Raw genomic sequence first — 18,232 nt, 5'->3', positions numbered from 1 at the left:
AAAAGTGATTTATTGAAACATTATTGGAAGCTTGTCTTTATATTGCTGAAACTCTCGTTTAGACATCTTCATCTGCCCCTGCTCATGCAGGCTGCTTTCTGTGAAAATCGTTCTTATTTGTTTAATTCCTGTTAGCACCTGAAACTGGCAGCTGTGATTGGAGCCTTGTTCTGGTCAGTGCTGAATAAACACTGAGCAAGTAGCAGTTTCTGCTTTGATTTTAGGGACATTTTGTATAGGAAGAGAGTCTGTCGTTATTTACTTTTTAGAGAAGAGAAACCAAAGCTTGGGTATTCAGTGGTGTATCCAGAAGGAGCCTGTGACAGAGTTCAGAGTCAGTTCCAGATCATAGCATTACCCTTAATTTTACAAATGTTAGGTTGACTGGGCTCTAATGGGAAGTGTTCCACTGAACTCGCTTTTCTTAACAGAGACTGAATTTGCTGGTCTGTTCAACCTGATGTGACACTGTGTGGAGATATGTCCTATACGTCTCAAACACTTGTTGTCTTTTGCTGGGGACTGTATGGTTCAGAGGACAAATACATGGAGAAAGATTTCAACCTGTAAGTTGCTATTGGCATTACTGCCACTAGACAACTGTCTTGTGACTTTGTTTGAAGGATACAGTGATTTCACTCATTTCCTTCTGTGGAAGACCAAGCTGGTACTGCAGGCCAGGAAAAAGGTGTATTGAATTTTTAGCCTTTCTCTAAAAGTCTTACGGAGTGTCTGTGTCATGTAAGCCAGTGCTTTTAATTTTTCAGTTCATACCTTTCGAGTGGTCTTTCCCAGCCTTGGCTAATCGTTAGTAATGGAAATTTGACATGGGAGTTGTACAGGCTGCCCCCCTTCATAGGTTCTGCTCTGACGGGGAGAACTTTTAGTAGCAAGGTAAAAAATATGAAACCAATAATCTTTGGAGTCTTCGGGAGCTACAAAGTTCTCTACCTTTTGATTGAAGGCTGGTCAACATACCTAGTGCAGATCCCTCTCAACCTACTAGAAGTTACGAATGCAACTGTTGACTGTTTATTTTTCTGTTTTTCTTTTTGACAATCTCCAGGATGAATTGGATCTCACAGACAAGAACAGAGAGGCTATGTTTGCACTCCCTCCAGAGAAGAAATGGCAGATTTACTGCAGCAAAAAGAAGGTACTACTGTTGTCCTGATTGAAGTAGTTTACCAATAAATTCTGTGTGCATGTACATGATTACTGATTTACATCTAGATTTGAACTACATGTTTATCTACTGTTTACTCAAGAACACAATGAAGTGATGTAAGGATTTTTGTCAGCATGAATATGGCACAACTTTCTCATAAGTACTGTATGCATGTGTGATTTCTGAAGAGAATGTTAACAGGTTAAAACCATACATTGTCCCATTTTGAAACTTTTTTTTTGTTTCCTTTGAGCTGGAAGAAGAGCTCTCATGGAAATCCTTTAAAGAATTTTTTTAAAGTTTCATAGGTTGCTTAGAATAGAAAATGTTTTACTGAAATCTTTCAGGATTTTTTTCAGATATCTGTAAAATACATAATAATAATGATATCTTAAAATCTGGTAGTTCAAAGTCTTCCAGAGCTTATAGGAAATGTTCTGTATTACACTGGAAAGTGAAGAAGATCTGCTTCTATCAATTTCTGTGTATTCTAGTGCTTCAAATTTCTGACAAACTGGTGAGAGAGAGGCAGTAAATTACAGGCTCATATATCACATTGGGTATTTCGTCACTGCCAGAATGGTAGCCAAGTGAATTAACAAGAGTTATCACTGTTGTGAAACTTGTAAAAGAGGAATTCCTGCAGGAGTGGTGTAGTGGAAAAGCTTTTCTGCTCTAGGAAGGAAACAGACAGACAGAAACAATGATAGCTCCAATTGCATGTATTCATTAACAATAAATATTAAGGGGAAAAGGTGTGGTGGGTTCATTAGTTTTATTTCCCAAATGTGCAAGTCGTATTATGAGGGCATCAGTTTTTGTATGTAAGTATGCATAACAGAAGCTGACAGGGGATGTTTAGATTTCAATACTGAAGATGGCAGATTGAAACCCTGGTGATGGTCCTTCTGAAGTTGTGTTTGCTGCCTTTATTTCCTCGGGGGGTGAGGGAAAAATTAGCTTCCATACCATGCAATTAAAGAAAACATCAGTCAAAACAATCGGATGAGTGTTTTGCATGTGTGTTGCTTTTGTCTGAAAGGCATCACATAGGAAAGTTAATAGGGACAAATTAGTTACAGTGCCTCTGAGCTAGCACTAATTCGGGAAGTGTGTAAAAGCAGTCCAGGCTCAGTTGTCTTTGGTGCTCCCTGCATTCTTCTTCCTGCTGGTACTTGCAAGTGGAGGGAAGGTGCAAGCTGCTGTGATTAATGTCTGCTTTACATTTTTGCTGGCCAGTTCAGCTGGCTTTTTCAGGTCTAGTGAGAGAAGTTCTATTTGTAGACATCTTAGAGAACCATGCGTTCCGCCTCCTGGACCAGGAAGGCTTGGCAGGAAGATTCAGGCTTTAATGTATTTAATATGTTGGTTGGATTCACTACATTACACTTTTTTTTTCTTTTCTTTCAAAGCAGTGGATTTAATATAAGAATCTCGAAGGCCTCCAGGGTTAAAGAAGCTGCACACTGGAAAATCTGTATAATGCATTTATAGTGCAACCTCAGTCAGCTGAACTCCAGATATCCAAAATGATGTGCTAACTGGAACAGGATACTGTTGCCAGATGTCTATTCGTTACATTATAGATACTTTCAATTACTTGAAACCTTAACTGTCCAATATTATTCATTGTTTTCCTCACAGGCAGTCGGATGATAGGTGATGATATATCTCTCTCTCTAGCCTCTTACCTAATCCGCCTCTCATCATGTTTTAGAGTGGCAGAGAAGCTCGTCGCAGTCTCCCCTTTAGAGGAAACCTGTCTTTTCCCTGAAGAATTTGAAATCTAATTTTAGCCACAAAGTGCCCAATTCCTCACTTGACAGAATGTTCAGCCACCTAGGACAAATTCCCAGAGTGGTCTTCCTTGCTGATGGTGGGTTCTTGGAGTTCCCCGGGAAGCAAGGTCTCTATGCTTCGCAACGTGGCAAGTGAAAATGCTATGAACTATAGAAAGTCAGGAAGTGCAGGTTCAGTCAACTGTTTGCAATCACTAATCTCAGGTGCCTTTTCTAGTCTAAATATAATAGAAGGTTACGGTTTCCTGATTTGCTCCAAAGGTGGCGAGATTAATGGACTATCTTAAGTAATCAAAGGGACTTGCAAAACTCAAGATTGATCATTGCTGTAGGCACACTGTCTGTTTCTCTTGGCAGTTAGATTTCGGATATAATCTTCCATGATACTTGTTCCCAATGCAGTGGCACAAAGTCAGTTTTGTATTAAAAAAACTCATTCCACCTGTTCCTGATACCAAGACCTTCTGAAGAAAAGGGGGAAGACCTGTGTCTGTTCATTTAAAGTTATTCCAGGGGCACAGCTTGCTAGTCAACATTCCACAGTACTCAAAAGACATTCAGTTCCAGATTGAAATTTCATGAATGTGAGCGGTATATATAGAGGAGCATTCCCACTGTATTATACAGCCATGCTTGCTTTGGTGATTTTTGGCCATTCTATAATGGGTTCATATCTGAAACCACTAGTTATAAAAACAAATCACCAATGATTTTCTCTAAAGGAGCAGCTTCAGCTAGCAGCTCTAGTGAAAGTTTCACCCTCATTTGTGGAGTAGCTATTTGCAAGGAACAAAGGCTGCTCTGTCAGAAAACGTTGATGTGTTCTCAGTCTCAGTTGTCCTCTACCTTGCCATTAATCAGTACAGAGTGGACAATGAGAGATGCAGTTGTCCTAATTTGCACCAGAAGAATTACTAATCTGTCACCACTGATGGCACCCTGACCCTTCACCCCAAATGCCAGTACAACATGTTTTAGATTGCCTCTTTCTCTGTAGTATGAACTCCTCCTGATATCATATTGAGTTATTATATAAGTGAAGCCATATGTAGACAGAAGGCAAATGATGGCATCGTCCCCCAGTTCAGGTACTTTATTCTGGTTTTGTTTAGAATAATCTTCATGTTTCATTATCAGCTGAAAGTTAGATTTACATAAATATGTATAATCCATTTCTGTAATTCCTTCCTGTAAATTTTTTTCAATTTCCTAGTAGTTATATGTTTTGCAGGAATTAGATCAAAAACTAGACCATGCTTGCAGATGTGTTTGTTTGTAAGCTTCTGATGTCAAGGTTTACAAAACTGCTGTTATTCAGTGCTCTTTTACTGGGAGCTGGTACTGAGGTACATAATCTCATTAAATACCGATCAAATAATGATATGGAAATAAAAAATTGTGAGCTCAATTATGTCATCCCCCAAAGGGTAGAAAATGCAAGTATTTAACTGCTTCAGCATGCATTGCTTTGGATGCAACCTGTATTTCTAAGAATGAGGCCTCATTGTGCAGGCAATAGCTTATTGCCTTCCATACAATCCTACAGGTTCTTAGACTTATTGCTATTGGAAAATAAATCAAGTTGTTTATATGGCCTTTCCTGCCTCCAGAGACTAATTTGTAAGCCTTCAGTTGAGCAGATTTTAGTAGGAAGCACACACATTTTGCAGAGTTAAAGAAGTTAAGGGTGTTTTTGTTTGGTTGTTTTTTTGTTGTTTGGTTTGTTTTTTGTTTTGTTTTGTTTTTTACTTCTGTGTGTTTCTTTGAGGGAAATATTAGTAGCAAATTTCTTTCCAAAGTACAGTGAAACTGAACTAGCTGTATCATACAGTTTCTCTGCAAACAAACAAACAAAAGCAACAAAAAGCTCAATCCTAATAACTATGTTGATGTCTTCCAGGTATTTTGGGGTTATTTTGTACTCGTCTGATTTTAGTTGTAACCTAGAATAACTGCTTTGAGTTAATTGTGCTTTGCCTACTCAAGGGAGATTATTGAGACTCGAGAAGTGGAGCAATAATCAGGGCACTACAACTTTTTGGAAACAGGGATTCATGGCATCTGAAAAAAAAAGAGTACATTCTTATAATCCTTAAATTGATTATAGGTTGTCTGTTATGGAAAACAGATCTAGAGAAAGGCTTCTCCACAATAACAAAATAGGCTTTAGAAATTCTGAGGAAAATTTTCTGAACCATACCCTGTAATAGTCAATATTGAGAAAAGAGAATTTTTGTATGATTCCATCCCCTGCAATTTTTTTTTATTATCTGTCCATTATATTTTTCATCTGCCTGATGAATAAAAAGAACTACTAAACAATATGAGAATAGAGTCAGGAAACTCCTTGGTTCAGTCTTTGATTTAAATTGTTGTATAATTTCAAAACCTTGTCATTATTGTGTTTATATATAAATGCATTTCTCTCTACCTGAAAGAAAGAGTAGCAAAGTTAGGAAGCTTTGTGGCAATGTTCTGGCATGCCACCCTCTCCCACTTTTTACTCGCAGTATATACACACATGCTTTGGCCGCATACAACTTTTCCCTTTTCCTTTAAGACAGTATCTTAAAAATCTGAATATATTTTTACTTTAAGCACTGTTCATCCTTTTTCCTTGCTGCACCTATCTGTCTTCTAAGGTATTCTTGTAGGAATGGATTTTGTGGTGAAGTCTCCAGACTTGGGAGAGCTCACTGAAAGGAGCAGGAAGGATGGAATGGAAGGCACTTTTCTGCATTATACCATCATTAAGGAGTCCAAGCCCTCTGGACTGAGGTCACAGGTCAATGCTGAAGCCAGTGGAGCTGCAGCCCCGTGCAGAGTGCCCCAGATGCCCTTCTGGAGAAGGTTTACACCTCTCCCACAAAGAAGCAGCGGACACTGCTGCATCACCTTCTGTTCTGCTCCCTTTTCTAACATAAGGGCTGCATCCAGCCCTATATTAAGCTTCAGAATGTCCATGGGAATTCTAGTAAGACTTCAACTCATGGTAGTTTTACTGCAGTCTTTTTATACCATTTGCAGCTCTATTTCACAAACTCCCACTTTGGTCCCATGCTGACTCTCTAACATTAATGAAGATAATGTCTACATGTCAGGTTTGGGATTTTTTTTATGTCACCATAAAAAGTATAGCTTAGTATTGTGCAGCTGGATATAGATAGTGTAAGATACTTCTGTTGTCCACCCTCATGCCCACACCTGCCTCCAGACTCTTGCAGAACTCTAAGCAAAATTTCCAATCCAAACCCAGGCTGTATTACTGCCATAAACCCTGCTTGAAACCCAGCTACAGTTCCAGCTTCCAATGAATACAATTCACTCAATACTTTGGATTCATCCTCCTGTTAAAGATATAAATATAAAAAAATAATTAATATGTATAATATACATTCATATATAGATGTGTGTGTGTGTGTGTATTAAAAAAAAAAAAAATGCAGGAGGAATCTAAGCTGCTTTTGTAGCTTTTGATATAATTACTTTAGCCTACCAGGGATGGAACAGGAGATGGATGCAAATACAAAACCTGGAGTCCTCCTTGCCTTTGGGGAAAACTTACTGAAGTGAGTGAAATTTCCTGCACCTACTGTTCGTTTTAGGGTAGCTCTGTTATGTGTTTTTGCACCACGAAGTGTAGTTTCAGATTGGTTAAGATAGAGAAGCAGTTATTTCTTAGCTAAAGTGAACTAGCAGGGCTTTTCTTCCAAAACCCTGAGGTCTTTTATTTGCATTTACGTCTTCACATTGAGGCTCTAACAACAGGAGGCTGTGTTACATTTGTTATATTTAGGTAGGAGGACTGCAATTCTTGTTGTAGGAAAGTTCGTTTCTTTGGGTTCCTACTTTAAAGTAGGAGATATACATGGAGATATTCAGAGGAAGATGGATATCCCCTACAGAAGGGAGAAAATGGATTTTCATCTGGTCTTATTTAGTGATACAATATAACAGATGAAGATCACAACATTGTGTTGTCTGAGTGTGAGTTTTTGGTTTTGTATTGTCTGATCTGAGCTATGAAAGCCCTTTGGGGTTCATCCTTTCTGCATGAAGAGTGCCAAGCATGTGGTTGTCTCATAATAAATGAAGTGGGTGGTTTGAAGTTGTATTGTTTTCCGTTCTATCTTCTTGCAGTATTTTTTCCTCTTTGAAATACTCTTAGAGTCTGTTATTGATTTGGAATATTAAAGTGTTTTGGTTATGGATTTATAGCTATAAGGAGCATTTAATGTGTCCTTTATAAGTTCCCTTGTTTAAAGCTGTTATTCCACAGGCTGTATCTGGGAGCAGCAGACATGAACACACAAGATGATTTGCTGCAGTATTTGAGAAGCCATTTGTATGGGGTCTCGGTTTGATGGTGCTTGGATGTGGCTTCATGAGAGTTTTTCTCCCAGCTTTGCATGAAGTGTTTAGAGGGAGGCCAGGTGGTGGAGGGCTTCTACTCTCTCTTCACCTGGGAAGTCTGAAAAACACACAGTTACATGTGATAACCTAAAAGAAAAAGTAGTTGATTGACAGTAGGAGACTGAAGAAGCTGTGTGGGACTTGGAGTTCTTAGTGCAAGTGTATTGCTGGCTAAATTATGAGGATATCTGATGATCACAGAACCACAGAGCAAAGCCCACCCAAAGCCACATTGGAGCTGGAGAATTAAACTTTATCTGAAGTCTTCAGTGCATCAGAAAATTGTTCCTCTTCCTACCAATGCTTTAGAAGTTTGTAGCAGGAGTTCAGCTCTTCAGTCAACAATATAATTTAAATCAGTATTCAAACTTTGACAATGACCTGAACAACCAGTTCTAACTTTGAAATTAGCTCTGTTTTCAGCAGATCTCTTCTGCCCAAGGCCATTTCCATTCTGAACTTTTTTGTGATTCACTGAACTGAACATAAATCAAAATAGAAGAGCAGCTGTATGACCCTATAAAGAAAGGGGGCAACAGTAAGGCTCTGTGCAACCTACTGTTTTCTGTATTATGGCTATGAGACCAAGTTCTTGAAATAGGCTGAAGTAGAAGATGTTATTCGGTTCCCTCACAGTGCCTGGGATCCATGGTTGCTTTTGGTCTGAGTGACTGCATGACTTCCTTAGCTCAGGAGACTGCTGGTGAAACTGTCTGAGATGTGGAATTTCTCAAATGACTTCTCTGAAAATAGACTTGCTTTCGGTTAGCCTATGGCTCAGTGGAAATCTCATAACACTGGTAAGTCACAGTGGGAGGATGTTTCCCTTTGCAAACCGCGACATTCCATCAGATGGATGGTTGGAAAATGCCAGCAATTGTGGAGTTAACTTGCTTTTTTTCCCACCAGCATCTGTTCCTTTTTCTGTTAACAGAATGACTTCATGCTCAGATGTTTGTGATGATTTGTTAGCTTGATGCTGACATTGGGCCATTCCAGTATCTTTAGTCTAGGTATGGAATACAGGCGCATGGCTTCAAAAATTATTCTGTTATAAATGCAAGTAGGCTTTAGGGCAGTAAATTCAGAAACTCTGGCCTATGACAAGCACGGGACATAATAGGAAACAACAAAATGCAGCAAGAGTGGAACTATTGCATCAAATGCATACACTTCCTGATTATTGGTTTATTGGGTCTTTTCGGTGTGAAAGAGCCATTTGACTAATGGCACGTGTTAATGTGTGTTGCAGGCTGAAGTAGTAGCTCCCAAATTTGGGCAACATGGCTAATACAGTGTAAAATAAAGCCTAAAGCTATATACATTTCCTTCTACATCCTTTCATGCAGAGAATGTTTTCTTGCTGGAAGAATAAAACTTGAGATTCATATAAGACATCATCTCATTTTTTTATAGTTCCATATAATGAATTTAGGTTTTTTTTCCTCATCTTACATAAGTATAAATTGGTTGATGTTGACCCTATTATTCCTTGTCTAGGTCAGCATACCTGAGAAGAAATATTGGACATTTTGTATGGTTTATCATTAAGTTTCTGTAATTCTGTCTTCACAGTTTTTTTCCTTGATACATTCTCTTCTATAACAAGTACTCCACTCAATGTGGTTACTTTGAGAAACAATATAGTAGGGTTAATGATGTGAGAGATTCCTCTTAAAAAAATATTCTTTTTTCTTGGAGTCACTCTTGTAGTGGTTTAAAGGATGAATTTGGTGTCAAGGAGGCAAAAATGCTTGCACACTTCAGCTGATATACCATTATCACAGCTTGGAATTGTGATACCTAAAAGACCACATTGTAACAGACATAAGATGAGATAAGAAGTTTTTCCAAGTTTTTCATTTTACTTAGTTTAAGTTTTCCACTCTGCAATGCTAACAGTAACAGACTCATTTATTTATCCTGGTATAAGAGGTTATTTTGTGTCAAGGCCTTGAAATTATGTATTTATTCATGCAAAATCAAAAAGTCTTCTTTTCCCCACCCCCTGTGGGAACAGCATGCAGTATTTTTAGTTTCTTCCTCCCTCTCCCTCCCTCTCTCCACAAGAAAGGTTAGCTGCTGCCTTCCCAGCTCTTTTGCTCAGATTGCTGAAGACATAAACGCCATAAACTTGCCATGGTATTGCTCAAAATATTCTGAGTATGTAGAATTTGGGTGTCCATCTTGCAGTTCTGCGTCTTTCAGGTGTGTTACTTGTGTTCCAGTTGAAGTTAGCACTCAACACTTCTTGAAAATGCAGCCCAAAATAATCCTGAGGTTACACAGTGATAGTTGGAAAATTGTCAGCATCATGCCTTATGCTGTATTTCGCATTTGGCTTGCATTCTGTGGGAGTTTGGGAGAACTCAGTGGTAGCAGATTTGACCCCACCATGGAAAAAAAAAAAAAAAAGAAAAAAAAGAAAAAAGAAAACATTTATCCAGCTGTCATCCTACGAAAATGCTGTAATTTGCTGTACTTAGGGAACAAAAATAGTGGTGAGCAATCCAATTCTGCTCTATGGGAAGTATATGTAAATGCTGATTATGTGATTTAGTTGCTGCCACTGGATAATGTTCTGTGATTGTCTGTCCTCTTGGAAAAGTTCTGAGTCTCCGCAATTCAAGTATGTGTCAGTCCTGCTGATGGTATGCAATAATAATAGTATATACTGTGTACGATGCAGTTCTCACCATTCAGATTAGACTTAGGTGGATAAGCAAGAGCAAAGAATATGTAAATAACTAGCATATTTCTCTGGTATGTGAGAAGCAGATTTGGCACAGACTAGGGCTCACTCTTCTCTGTATTCTGAATTTCACCAGCCTTTCAAAAGCTAGTGAATACTGAGCAGAAAGAGCTGCTGAATTACCTATTTTTTTCAGTGAAAAGTTTAGAAGGAGACACAGTAAATAATTGTTGCCAGGATCTAGTGACAGCCATGAAGAGAAATAAGAAAATAAGAAATAAGAAAATTCCTTGTACACTTTCGGAGAGTTATTTAGTTTTCTTTACAGTCATCTGTAATTGTTTCAGCTACACATCTGAATCAAGGTGAAAAACACATTGTCTTCCATATTATTCAGTCGTCTGTTGAAAGGCACCTGGCATCTTAAACATTTTGCAGATGCAATAGGCAAGAGAAATGAAGGCTCAAAGGAAGAAAACAGTTTTACCTGAGTGCATGGAAAGGTGAAAGATAGACAAAGCAACTGAATGATACACTCCAATATTGGATTAGCAATTTAGAAGCCATGTTCCTCTCAGTCTGTATTTATTACCTCTCTTCACCTGCCCAACAGCTCCTAACTTTACTGTTTTTTTCAATAGTGACTGGGGTTAAGTGAGGGAGACAAATAGAAAATATGTGTCTGCTCTGACCATCCAACTATCATCACTCTTTGTAAATGGCAGAAGTGAACTGGAACAAGCAGCAGTGTCACTGGAAAAACAGACAGTGGATGTGTTGTGGACAGTGAAGAGAAACCTTTTAGAGTTTGTCACTAACAAGTTCTGTGTGCTCACAGAAGGACTTGTCCTAGGTAGTTGTGCTAACTCTAGTCACTGTGACCTAGGTAGCTGTGCTAGCTCTAGTCACATGTGTTCTAGGTAGTTCCATGTGTCTTTGAGCATGGTTAGTGACATTTCTTTCCTATCATCAAACAACATGCAGGGTGATTGCCATGAATGGTAGGTGACTTCATCTTCTTTAGAAAAGATTGTAAGCAGTTGCTTGCTGGAGATAAACAGAGTAAGACAAAAAGATAAACTCTGGCACTCCTGTGGCAGACAGGAGGCTCAGTCACGCAAGCTGGGCTCTTCCGCAGCTTTTCACATTGCCTAAGGAATATCAGGAGGAGGAGGAAAGGAGACAAGGAAGGAGACGATCCAAATTACATAAATACTAGTGGCATAGGGATACGGGTGAATATAGTGCTGTTGGAACATGGTAAGCTGGATGGGTGAGGAAATGTCCTTTTTTGGTATCCACAGCATATTGACTCTGAGCTGAACAGGGTTTATGCTATTTAGAATGGAAATGTGCACACAATTCTTCTATGTAACACAGAGTCAAAAGTAGTAGGGACAATGCAGAGCTTGGATGATAACGAAACAATAGAGTATGTTGTGCTGCTGCTGCTTTGGATTTTTTGAGACAGTGTCAGATCATGGGCTTCATCTGCCACAGGAATTATTGTAGAACCTTGACCCTGTCCTCAAGCTTGTCACAGGTTTGTGGGGACAGAGCTGTGGTTCAGGAGTATAATCTAAGTCCACAGCCAAGCACCTGGAGAACAGGCTGTGTCCATGAGAAACATTTTGTTTTCTCCTGAAGACTCCCTAAGTAGAATGATCATGAACTCACATCCTGAATGGTAGGATCTTCCATAGTGGACCTCCAAAACAGGTACACAGAATGGGCTGAGGGAAGGCAGGCTCCTAAGAACTGCTTCATTGGAAGGGCAGGGAATTAATTAATTGCCTTATTGGCAGCTCATTGTTTAGATTATATGCTTGTCAGCTGCAAAATATCAGTTGATGGATCTGGAGCTTGTGAAAAGTAGACCATATAAGAGGTTTTAAACGTGAATATGGACTTCAGCTATAGGACAGAATAATCTTTAGGCAGCAACAGAATCAGGAGAACATATCCAACATGAGACCAACTTCCATGACAAAGATAAAACATTCAGTGGAGGAACAATGTGTAACACCAGTAGACTTCAATTTGGCAAGTAAGCTTTGTCCTGAGAGCTGAGTGCACTGGATAATTGTGTGACTTCATCTGTATGTTTAAATAGTTATGTAAGTATAGGGACAAGTTGTCTTCTTGGTCACTGCACTATACCCATAAATTAATGCCTGGTGATGGTGGGATCCCCATTGTATCAAAGGGCTAAATATGTTTGAAGAGGTACAAGAACACTTGTATGATCTGTAAATGCGAAGAGAAGCCTGATGGAGTCAGTGCTGGCTGCAGGTTTACATCTGTCTGTAATGAGGGGAATGATAAAAAAACAGCAGAAGGGGCTAGAGAAGAGAAGAATGGTTTTTAAAACTGAAAGTGTGCTATGCAACCTTGCTATAACTTAAGTTCCTTCAATGGGATTCTCTCCATCAGTAGTCTATATTAAGTCTCATGCCAGACATGGTTATTGTAAAACTTAATCTTGGTTTAAACACTACAATTACACAGTTGATTACAATCAGTGGTTGAGACTTGTGAGGTTTCAGAAATGTTAATTCTTATCTTCAGCTCATAACATCACACCAACAACCTGCCGGGTATTGCATTCTGGTCCATTTTCAGCGAGAAACTATGTATCTCTGTGTCTGTATGCAATGGATCTGGCACGTTTTCTGGAAGATACAAAATAAAAGTATGGCCTTCATCTCCGTTAGACTGATATCAATTAGAAGAAATTAATTTGAAGTGGCTTTGAGTGTTAGATGAGGTTGGAAATGACACACTGTGTGTATACAATGTGCAACTTCTAAGAGTTGTTGTATCTATGGGTGCTTGGGAAGCAAAAAGTGGTGGATAGAATAAGCGGCTGAAAAGAAAACATATGTTTATTGGGAAGTTTTTGAACCTGAAGTAGAGCAAACCATCTTTCAAAAATGACTGATAGTCGATTTTAATTTCTAAAGGCTGGTGAATTTCAGCAGCATTGAAGCTTCTCTCAGTATTATGAAAGATTTCCAAGAAGGAATCCTCATTCTTCATAAATATATCCCTTTTTCACTTTTATGCTTTTAGACTTTGTTATATTTTGTGGCAGTGCATTCCACAGTTTGGCAGTATAAGGCATTTTGTGATATAAATAATAATCTGAAGCCTTTGATTCTCTCTTTGAAAGGCTGGTTGGTAACCAGCATCAGAGGTCACTATTAGGTCTGTTAAGTTACTGACAGCAAGACAGAAACCAGGCTAAATGAAGCAAAATCAACCAAACAAACCAACCCCCCCACCCTGTGGTCTGTTAGGTAAAATATTCCTGTGTCGTAATCCAGTGAACTGGAAGCATGTATGGCTATATGTGACCATTATGAGAGGCAATTAGAACTCCTCAGTTGCATGCTCCAGCTGGTAACTGATGAATATTCTCTTTTAATAAGTTATACAGTAGACTGCTTTTGTGGCAGAAGGATTATTGTCTGCACATCAATAGCTTCATTCCAGGGAGAAATGTAATGTTTGTTTTTCTCACTCTGGATAAATGTGCTTAAAAGGCTTGGATATAGCTCCCTTCCCCAAACTATGAGAACATTTGTGTAAATGCTGGTCATGGAGTCTGAGAAATGGAGCAGTGACAGCATCTGTCTAGTGAATGGCTCAGTCCTGTGGTCTGTCCTGTTTCAAAATTAGCATCTCTTGGGACATGGTTGGATTTTGGAGGTGTAAACTGTCTGAAAAGCTTAGATGTTTTTTAGCTCCACTTCTAAACTGGCATTTCATCCCGCAGCAGATAAAACACATTTTGTGCTTTTAATGAAAGTGCTTTTTATTTATGCAACTTTGGCTGCTCTGAACTGAGACATAGCCAATAGGATGAACAGTGTGTTAATGAACAGGTAGAAGTTTTTCTGAAAGCCAAACTTCTCCTTAAAGTGAAGAAAAGTCAGCAAATCCATTGTGGAAAAAAAGGGAGAATGGTGATTTGGATGAGAGTGTGGTACAAATTCAGTGAGGATTGATTCTTGGCTGTGTTACAGATTCCCTGTGTAACTGGGAACAGTGTAACTGTCTGCATCCCATTTTCCCTGTTTCTGGTGATCTCACTGAGAGACTGAAAAACCTGATATGTTAATTTCTTCATGGACCTTTGACAATGTAGAGTGCAAGGTGTTACAAGGTTGTATTGTATTCAGCATTAATAGCAGATGTTGCGATAAATTGAGTCTTTTTAAAAAGTATCTGAAGAGAGAAGAGTAACATTTGTGGGAAATGAAGCACAAGTGATAACTATCTGCCACCTTCTGAGCAAACAAAACCCCCACCTTGTTTATAGTGGCCAAAATATTAATGTGGAGAGCCACGGTCATGCACCTCAGTTTGAAACAGAACACGGACATGAGTCTGAATCCTGCACATCTTAGATGAACGTTTTACCAGCTAAGTTGTTCTGCAGGGTGTTAAGAGGTCTTCATCCAGGAGGAGAGAACCTTTATCCAGCAAAGCTTTAATCTCAATTGACATAAGTCATGTTAAAAGTTAAAGTTTCATTGAACTGGCATAAAAAAACAAGCAAAAAAACAAACAAATTAAAAAAAATACAGAGACTTAGCATGAATGATTAGCATATTTCACATTTTCCTTAAAAAGTGTTAGTTTCCTGTAATGCCTTGAACTCCGTGATTTATATTTTCTGATCTCTATGTTATGATGCTGATCCTTCATACCAGTTAAAGTAACCTGCCCTTCTGCTCTGTGAGGTACTAGAATGATGTGGGCAGACTGTTGAGAGGAAGAACCACACTAACCTTAATGTGGCTATTGCAGGAAAATGCAATTCTTTGTGATCCAAGTATAAACTTGAGCATGCAGTGTCTGGACACGGTACAGTGAACATTCTGGAACAGGAATCTATACCACCGTAACCTCATTTCATATTCTTCATCTGTGTTTTCACGCTGTTTTTATTGATACAGAGAGGAGCTCAATGAATGGTTATCATGGTTCCTTGCCCAAGAAAGAATTTAAACACACATTTTGCAGCTCTGGATATGTGGCTTGTTCCCATTCTGCTCTGAATAGTGCAAAGCAGTAAGGCCAGCTGGCTGCAGGTCTGAAGAGATGGGTTTGAGAAGGAAGTGATAGTGCCAATGAATGGATGTCATCCCAATAACACCCATTCTTGTCATATGACATCTATAACATATGATGTGTAGTTGCATCTGTTCAAGTAGGAAGTGTTATTTTAGTTTGCATGTTAGAAGGCTTCGTGAGTCATCAGCCCTGGCAATTTGTCACAGGGCAGTGTGTGCAAGTAGTGACAAAGTCCATGTAATGGCTGGACACCCAAGTATGCTGAGCATCTCCTGGTCCCAGGGAATTAGGATTTGTCTACATTACATAAAAACAACCTGGTATAAATAATGATGGAAATAAGAGACAGCTGGATTCAGCATCAGTTCAGTGTCTGTTCCGAACTTTGCCAGTGATTTCCTGGATGAGTTTGAATTGTCGTGTCACCATATATGTCCCCCTGTCTCCATCTGCAGGAAAGAAGCGATAGAAAGTTGCTAATTTTTTGGATGCATTTATTAATGCTTTGACATGCTTAGATTTACAGAACACATTCCAGAGAACTGCTCAACGTTGTTTTGGTTCCCTTTGGTGCAGAGTAAAATACCAATGTGTCATCACTGGAAACTGAAACCCCATGTTCACCACAAAAGAGCTTCGGTGCAGAGAGTTACTGTTTAGGCTTCCCCTGCGCTGTTTTTTTCAAGACTGAAACCATCTTGAAAGAAGCACCCACTATGTAGACAGCGTCTTTCATTTTCATGGTCCACTCAGCCATGAATATCTGGCATTTTCACACAATTTCTCTAACACTAGTGTTTGGTACTTCTTTCTACAAAGTTTTGCAACAAAGACAGTAGTCTATAATTCTTCATTATGCCTGTTATGGCAGTATTTGTATGGCAAATGCTTGTCCACTGACATAGCATCCACTAAAGGTCACTGCTCTCTAGAGAACAGCATGCCCAATGGATCAGGTCTCCCAGGAATCAGAAAAAGGCTTTCAGGATCAGCTGAGCTGTGCACACAATACTTGGTTTATTTTGTTTCATTTTGATTGGTTCAGATGGTCCAAATATTTGCAGAACTCCATTAAGTCCTATTTGGGATGAAGTCATAAGTTCCACTTTCCATCAAGGCATGGAGCCTGTCCAAATTAGTGTCAAAGCCTATATAATACCTTGGCTGTATGGCAGGCTTGTATAGTATCAAGATCCTGTTTTCACAGCAGTTACATAGTTGTTACTCCAGTGAAGAATGATATGGCCCCTTATAAAGTCCACAAGTTGACGTCTGTTTTTTAATGTAATATTTACACTATTCAAGGAGCTAAAAGAAGGCTTTACTTTAATAGATTCCTTCAGCTAATGTTTTCCCTTATACAGATGGGTTATTGTTTCCAGCTTCTAATACCTATGTGGCTTTGTATATTAGGGTCATGTTTTTTGGTTTGGCACTTTTTTTTAAGTCCCCATCTCTGTGTCTCCTGGAGCAGTGAAAGGGTTTTGCCATTATCATCAAGTTGCCTTGCAGTTTTCTCTGAGGTTTTATTTGAGAGTTAAACCCCTGAATACATTAAAACCAAACCAAACAAAGAAACCCAGCACCCTGTTGTTGCACTTCCCCCCCACCTCAACTCCCGCCACCCTAGCCAAATTGCTTTCTGTTGTTGACTTATATTCTCCTCTGTGAAAGAAAACACAGCACAGTAATTTCTTATCATGGACAGAACTCACTTTAAGCAATTAAAGGTTTTTAGGTTTTTTTGTTTTGTGTTTGAGTTTGTTTGTTTGTTTGTTTGTTTGTCTGTTTCCCAATTACTCTGTTACAGGTGTGAACTTGTCTCTCTTTTGAAAATGTTGCCCAGGTGATTGCTATAAATAACACTATACCACCTAATTGTTTCATAGGGTTGGATAAAAATCTATATGTTCATCCCAAGTATAAGTAGCTTGCTTGGGCTTCATAATGGAGTGCCAGGTTTTAAGTACATGATCAGATTTATTCTGTTGAAGTAAAACACACTTTGACAACCATCAAATTCTAGTCTGAACAGGGACTGTGGACAACCATTGAAATTAGGTGGACTTTTCTGCTTAACAAGCTTCTGGGCCAAAACAACTTCAGAAAGTGGAGATTGCATACTGGAGGATCTGCTAAAATTTTTTAAACCTCAACAATGTACAGCTTCAGTCTAAGCTTTAGTTCAGGAAAAAAGCTGACACTTGCTGTGTCCCACTGAAACCAGTTTTCTTCCAATTCTGATTAAAAACAAGCCAAAACATAGGACTTGCAGAGTTCAGACCAATTTTTAGTGGACAGAGAACGGCCAAAAGCAGAATATACCAAGGACCTTATGTCATTTACCAAGCTAACCATATATACAGATATATTTTAGGGGATCAGAGTTTTCTTCTCCTTGGTTCTAATTGTGAAATTTCTAATGGTTTGGGTTCAAATAGGGAATTATTTAGAATTCTAATTTTTTTTTTAGGTTATATATCCTGGTGCTCTTCAACCTGCGTGTCTAAACCAGACATCTGGAAAGGCTGGTTGCAACATTCCAACATTTATACTTCTCCCCCACTTAAAGAATTTTAAGGAAAAAAATGTAACTCATTTTCAGATATGAAGGATAGATCCAGGCAGTCCTTAATTTTCATGTCTTTGTTCTTTACTTGGAGACCAGAATAGAGGCAGGAGAAGTACATGGAACATACATATTTCCTGTTCTGACAATGTTTTTGTCACCTGTACTCTGGAAACAATTACAGCTGTGACTTGCACTTTTATAATTCTACGCAGAGAAGAATTTCAGAAGGGCATGAGAGCACACATTGCAGCTGCAATTGGTGGCTCAACCTTGTTCCCTGCAGAATGACCTTACTTCACTACCTCTAGAGTAACTCCCCATCTCTATCATTCACTTTGGGGATGATAAGATTATCTTATAAAAATAATACTGTACTTATCTTTTGTGTTTTAATTTATTTTTCCACCAGCAAGGTCATATATTGACTTTTGCACAGGAGTTTAAGGTTGGCCGAGTGTGGAACTGCTGTCAGGGATTGTAAGTGGACCAGGAGTATGTCGGTGTCT

At 38.9% G+C, this 18,232-nt stretch overlaps 2 protein-coding genes across 3 annotated transcripts in view; one reads left to right on the top strand and one right to left on the bottom strand.

Annotated features, from left to right (window-relative positions):
- DAAM2 (dishevelled associated activator of morphogenesis 2) overlaps positions 1-18,232 on the top strand; it is a 202,508-nt gene that overhangs the window by 106,099 nt on the left and 78,177 nt on the right. For both annotated transcript variants that reach the window (XM_082047969.1, XM_082047970.1), the window contains one exon: positions 1,067-1,156. In XM_082047969.1, coding sequence (XP_081904095.1) covers positions 1,067-1,156 — 90 coding nt within the window. The remainder of the gene's footprint in view (positions 1-1,066; positions 1,157-18,232) is intronic.
- The window catches only part of MOCS1 (molybdenum cofactor synthesis 1), a 140,966-nt gene continuing 128,574 nt past the window's right edge, over positions 5,841-18,232 (bottom strand). The window contains exon 12 of the transcript XR_014183565.1: positions 5,841-5,850. The gene's annotated coding sequence lies outside the window, so the exon portion shown is untranslated. The remainder of the gene's footprint in view (positions 5,851-18,232) is intronic.

This window comes from Streptopelia decaocto, assembly GCF_964273445.1.
Source record: "Streptopelia decaocto genome assembly, chromosome: 3".
NCBI classification, from domain to species: domain Eukaryota; kingdom Metazoa; phylum Chordata; class Aves; order Columbiformes; family Columbidae; genus Streptopelia; species Streptopelia decaocto.
This window is presented reverse-complemented; position numbering and strand designations above follow the sequence as displayed.